This window comes from Emiliania huxleyi (assembly GCF_000372725.1).
Source record: "Emiliania huxleyi CCMP1516 chromosome Unknown EMIHUscaffold_121, whole genome shotgun sequence".
Classification (NCBI taxonomy): domain Eukaryota; phylum Haptophyta; order Isochrysidales; family Noelaerhabdaceae; genus Emiliania; species Emiliania huxleyi.
In genome coordinates this window covers 36,814-42,288 of record NW_005201381.1, presented here as the reverse complement: position 1 = coordinate 42,288, position 5,475 = coordinate 36,814, and the positions used below count along the sequence as shown (strand labels likewise).

Below are 5,475 nucleotides of genomic sequence, written 5' to 3'. Positions count from 1 at the left end.
GAACATGGAAGCAAACGAACGGAGGCCGCGCAGCCCGTACGCTCATTCCGGGGCCTTCGGCCTATGCCAAGCCTCGCAAATACCGCACTCTGCAAGACGTCAGAGCGCGGCTGCGGTTGGACGAGGTCGCCGGCGGGGAGCGAGGCCGGCCAGCAGAGGAGGGGGCGCGGGACGGCGACCCAAAGGACGGCGCTGCTATTGGGGACTAGTTGTGACGGCCTCCACTCCCCCTCCTCCCCTATGCCCTCCCCCCCTGGGACCTGAACCCGCCTCCTCCCCTAATAAGCCCTCCTCCCCTAATAAGCCCTCCACCCCTAAGCCCTCCTCCCCTCTGCCCTCCTCCAGACCCCCCCCCCCCTTCCCGCCCCCGCCCCCGAGCCCTCACGCCTCCTCGCCAAAGAGCCGCAGGATGGCAGCCCGCTTGTTGGTGCGCGCCTGAAAACAAGAAAGGTGCACAATGAAAGACCGGGGCGGTTGGGCCGTCGCACTCCTCTCGCATGTGCGCGCGATCTCGAGCGCCGACTTTCCAAACGCCGAGACCGCCTAACCTCGGGTGATCTCGGGTGATCTCGGCCGATCTCGAGCGCCGACTTGCCAGACGCCGCAGATCGCCTTCTCGGGCATGGCAAAGTGAGGTGAGATTCGCCGAGATTCGCCGAGATTCGCCGAGATTCGCCGAGATTCGCCGAGATTCGTGCTCATAGGCGCGCCCTTGGGTCCGCGCCGCCCTCGACTAGCGCGCGGGCGGCCTCGACCTTGTTGGAGCGCGCGGCCATGCAGAGCGGGGTGAGTCCGTTCTGCCCGCCTACGCGCCAACGACCAGACACCCCATGAAGAGGAGCATGGAGAGACTTGGAGGCAGGGCGGGAGTGGAGGGTCTCACGCTAGGCAGTCGGCCGCGCACTCGGCCGCAGCGCGGGAGGGCGCGCGCGACGAGTGCAGCAGAGCAGAGTGGGAGGGAGTGCGGTGTCTGAGCCCTTGTCTCCTCTCAGGGGCCAGGCGGGAGACAGAGGCCCGTGCGCCGCTTCTAGGGCCCTCTTCTGGACCAGGGCCACCTCGGCTGCACCTCGGCTACACCTCGGCTACCACCTCGGCCACCCCTCGGCTACCACCTCGGGGACGTGTGTATCTCGCGTCCAATGCACGGATCTGCCCCTAAGCTTGCCCTCCTCTGCACATCTAGTCTGCATCTAGGCTTGCCCGCCGATGCCAACGTCCAGGTGCGGGTTGAGGCGCAGCAGCAGCCGGACCATCTCGCCGTCGCCTCGCGTCGCCGCCTGGCGCTCCACCTCGCGAGATCTCGATCTCGCTCCACCTCGCGAGATCTCGATCTCGCTCCACCTCGCGAGATCTCGATCTCGCTCTCGGGCCGTCTCTCGGGGCAATCTCGCGCCGCCGCCTGGTGGAGCACCGTGTTGGCCGTCCCGATCGGCTTGCAGCCAGTCGCGGCCGGGTCGGCGCCAGCCTGCGCTCGGGGTGTGGGGGAGATATGGGGGAGATTGCAGCCAGCCGCGGCCGGGTCGGCGCCAGCCTGCGCTCGGGAAGATCTCGGGGTGGTGTGGGGGGAGATGCGATCTCGGGGTGGCGCGAGGGTGATGCGGGGGAGAGACAGGAGAGAGTGGGGGTAGAGATGTGTGTGTGTGGGGGGGGGGGTTAGAGATATGGGGGCGGTGAAGGGGGAGTCTAGGGGAGATATGGGGGAGACGAGGGGGAGATGTGAGGGAGATCTACTGCCCGCCGAGCAGAGCAGCTCGGCCATGTCGTGCAAGCCGGCGCCCACCGCCTGGCCTCGGGCCGATCTCGGGTCGATCTCGTCCGATCTCGGGACGATCTCGGGGCCATCGGGGCGATCTCGGGGCGATCTCGGGGCGATCTCGGTCCGATCTCGGGGCGATCTCGGGGCGATCTCGAGGCGATCTCGGGGCGATCTCGGTCCGATCTGGTCCGATCTCTCGCCTGGTTGAGCGGCGTGCCGCCGTAGTGGTCCCGCGCGTTGACGTCTGCCCCCCGCCGGAGGAGCATCTTGACCAGCTCGACCGCCTACACCCTCGACCCGCCCTCTCGACCCTCCTCCCGCAACCTCTCCGAGGCCCTGCGCCAGCTCAGCTTGGCGGCCTCTGCGCGCGCGGCGGCGGTCAGCGGGACCGGGTCGTCGTCTTCGTCCTCCTTGGGATCGAGTCGCTCCAGCGCCTAACGGCACTCTCGACAGCGCCTCTGGCCCTCTCGAGCCCCTCTCGATCCGGCTTTGGTGTGGCACTCGTGCGGCGCCAGGTGCAGCAGAGTCATGTGCTCGATGTCGAGCTCTCCCAGCTCGCCTGCGGGACACTTCCGGGAAGGGTCCGAGGAGGGCCCCGTGCTGCTCGCGCCGCGTCCCGCCAGGCCGTAGCTCGCCGGTGTCTGCGTCCTTCTTGCCCCAGTTGCCGGAGTAGAGGTCGCCTGAGAGGCGAAGCCGGATGCGGAGAGGTGTGGGGAGAGGTGTGGCGGGGAGGGGAGGGGCGGTGGGGAGAGGCGGGAAGAGGAGAGCGAGAGGAGAGGCGGGGAGAGGAGAGGAGAGCAGAGCTGAGAGAGAGAGAGAGAGAGAGAGAGAGAGAGAGAGAGAGAGAGAGAGAGAGAGAGAGAGAGAGAGAGAGAGAGAGAGAGAGAGAGAGAGAGAGAGGCGCAACACAGGAGAGAGAGGCAGGAGAGAGAGGCGGACCGGTCAGCTGCGTCCTCATCTCCATCACGTCGGAGAGCACCTCCTCGTCGATGGAGTCCAGCAGGACCCCCATCAGGCTGCTGTTGCCGCAGCGAGCGGCCAGGTGGAGCGGCGTGAGGCCCGCGTCTGAGTGCAGACAGAGCACCTCGCACAGCGCCTCAACGTCGCCGGCGAGCAGCGCCGAGACCATCTCCCGCACAGTCGCGTCGCCGTTTGGCTGGCGGTGGGATTGCGAGGCCGCAACGACCGCGATGTGAAGCGATGTGCGGCCAAATTCGTCCACCTCTGTCAGCTCGGCTCCGTCCTCGATGAGCGCCTTGATCTGCGGCACATCGTACCGGCGGACCGCGGTGTGCAGCGCGAGGTGCGCGCGGGCGCGCTTCTGCCGAAGGCTGGTGTGCGAGGCGGCCATCTCGCAAATGGGGTTGTTTGGTCGTCCGGCTGCGGGCGCGTTGCAAAGATAAGAGGGCAGCCCAAAGGTGATGGCCGCCGAGCAGCGAAGAAAAGAATTACGCTGCTTGATGGGTTGTCTGTGTACTTTTGGGTGGCGTGTTTTCTTTCTTTTTTGTACTTTGGGGGCAGGTGGTGGCAGTGGTCTGGCAGTGGTCCGAGCTCGTCCGCTCGCTCGACGATACATAAAGTAGTCTCTCAAACATGCTGGCTGCAGAGGCCGTGAACACTCCGAATACTGTGACCCTGTTCCGACCTGATCGACCGACCTGATCCGACCGTGCTCGAACAGCGGTCAGCGGCGGCGGCACCTAGGGAATTTCCAGACCATGTTCCGCCCCTGATCCGACCATGATCCGTAAAATGTTCAAAGTGAGGACGTTCGGAAAAACTGCAAAAATCGGCGGCGGGCCATCGGACCCCATCTCCCCCCCGCATGGACACCCTCTGGGGCCCCCGCGCCGGCCCAGAGCCGACGCCGAGTAGGGAGAATTTTGTCTTGTCGAGTCTACGGACCACTACGCTGGCTGGCGTGTGTTGGCGCGCCGCTACTTGCTGTACCCGCTAGAATTCCCACCGCCGTAAGTTCTTTTGAGGAGGAAGTCTTGAGAAAATTCTTCTCTGTGTTAGTGCCACGAGTGCGCGCCAGTCCCGTGCCCCGGAAAAAAGAAAGAAAGCAAACAACCCAAAGGAGGGATGGGAGGACGGCACGCCCATAAACAAATAAAGAAATAAAACGGACATCCCAAGCTAGGGCTGGGTCGAGGACAGTAGTCAGTACAGACACGTCCCCACCTTTGCAGGATTTTGCAAAAGCGAGGGGGAGGGTGCATCGCGGCGCGGAGAGGGCTGGGCACAGGGCACAGGGGATCTCTCTCGGCACGCCCCATATTGTCGTGAGAAACTAGGGGTGTAAAAAATTCTTTTCAGGCGTGTCTGCGCGAAAGTCGATCGCTTTTGCTGCCAAGGTGCTCCGCAGGATGGCCTCGAGCGGTGAGTCGCCGCGAAGCGTCATGCACGGCGACGGGATTGTCGTGCTCTCGACGCACAAAGCGTCGGCAAAAGAGCAGGCGCGCAACGCCGAGCGGCTCAAGAGCCTGCTCAGCGAGCCGCACAACAAGCAGTGCTTCGAGTGTGAGGGCGACGTCGAGTTCCGGACGGCGTGGGCGTCCGTCTCGATCGGAGTATTCATCTGCGCCGGATGCTCGGGGCTGCATCGCTCTCTGGGTACGCACATCTCCCGCGTCAAGAGCTGCGCCGCTGACGACTGGAACGACGACTGGGTCGACAACATGGAGTCGTGGGGAAACAAACGCGCTTCTCTCTTCTGGGAGTGGCGGCCACCGGCTAGGCGGCCGACGCCCGCAGACGGCCGCAACCAGAGCCGACGCATGCGCGAGTTTGTCGCTGCAAAGTACATGCGCCGCGCCTTTTCTGCCGCAGGCGAGGCGCACGAGTGGCGGGTTGCCGACCCGCTCCCGCTCGAGAATGGGTGGGCTCGGTATGCGGACGAGTTTGGCCGTCACTACTTTCACCACACCCCGTCGGACGAGACGACGTGGGAGCTCCCCGACGCTGCGCGCCCCCCGCCCTGCTTGCCCGTGCTCGTCCGGACCGGCGCCAGGGGCTGGCTCGAGAAGAAGTCGGGCGGGCACGAGGAGCGCGGCAAGATGAAGCTACTACAAAAGTGGGACCGGAGGTACTTCGTGCTGCCCGCGGGCGGCGCCGAGCTCTCCTACTACAAGACGGAGGACGACGCGGCGCGCGGCGAGCACCCAGCCGGCTCGCTCCGCTGCGACGGTGCGGAGGTCTTCCTCAAGGAGGTGCGCGACGACGGCGTCCACCGCTTCACCATCAAGACGCGCGAGCGCGAGCTCAAGCTCCGCAGCTCCAAGAGGGAGTTCGAGACGTGGGCGAGCGCGCTCGAGCCCATCGCAGCGGAAGTGGACGATGCGCCGCGCGCGGGATAGAGAGCCGGTCCCCACCATCGCGCGCTGTAAGTTGGGCGTCGAGGCCCGCCGACCGCCGCCGCCCGCTCGCGGTACCGGGTCGCGAGAGAGAGAGAGAGAGAGAGAGAGAGAGAGAGAGAGAGAGAGAGAGAGAGAGAGAGAGAGAGAGAGAGAGAGAGAGAGAGAGAGAGAGAGAGAGAGAGAGAGAGAGAGAGAGAGAGAGAGAGAGAGAGAGAGAGAGAGAGAGAGAGAGAGAGAGAGAGAGAGAGAGAGAGGGGGGGGGGGGGGGGGGACTTCACGGTCACAACGCTGTTGTCGCCCGAAACGTCGCATGTACCTCTGGGGGGCCAAAGATCGACTCGCATGTCGATTTCGACTTGA

The 5,475-nt window shown here is 65.2% G+C and overlaps 2 protein-coding genes across 2 annotated transcripts; one reads left to right on the top strand and one right to left on the bottom strand.

The window, feature by feature from the left end:
* Positions 1-381: 381 nt before the first annotated feature.
* On the bottom strand, positions 382-3,162 carry EMIHUDRAFT_466942 (Hypothetical protein; the record flags this gene model as incomplete). Its single annotated transcript, XM_005790140.1, has 5 exons — positions 2,696-3,162; positions 2,327-2,436; positions 1,342-1,465; positions 756-805; positions 382-435 (listed from the first exon to the last, which is right to left on the bottom strand). Exons 1-5 carry the CDS (start codon positions 3,105-3,107, stop codon positions 382-384), a joined length of 750 nt encoding a protein of 249 aa, XP_005790197.1. The 5' UTR covers positions 3,108-3,162.
* Positions 3,163-4,125: 963 nt separating this feature from the next.
* On the top strand, positions 4,126-5,115 carry EMIHUDRAFT_631907 (hypothetical protein; the record flags this gene model as incomplete). Its single annotated transcript, XM_005790220.1, has 1 exon — positions 4,126-5,115. The coding sequence occupies one exon, from the start codon at positions 4,126-4,128 to the stop codon at positions 5,113-5,115; it is 990 nt and encodes a 329-aa protein (XP_005790277.1).
* Between the last annotated feature and the right edge of the window lie 360 nt (positions 5,116-5,475).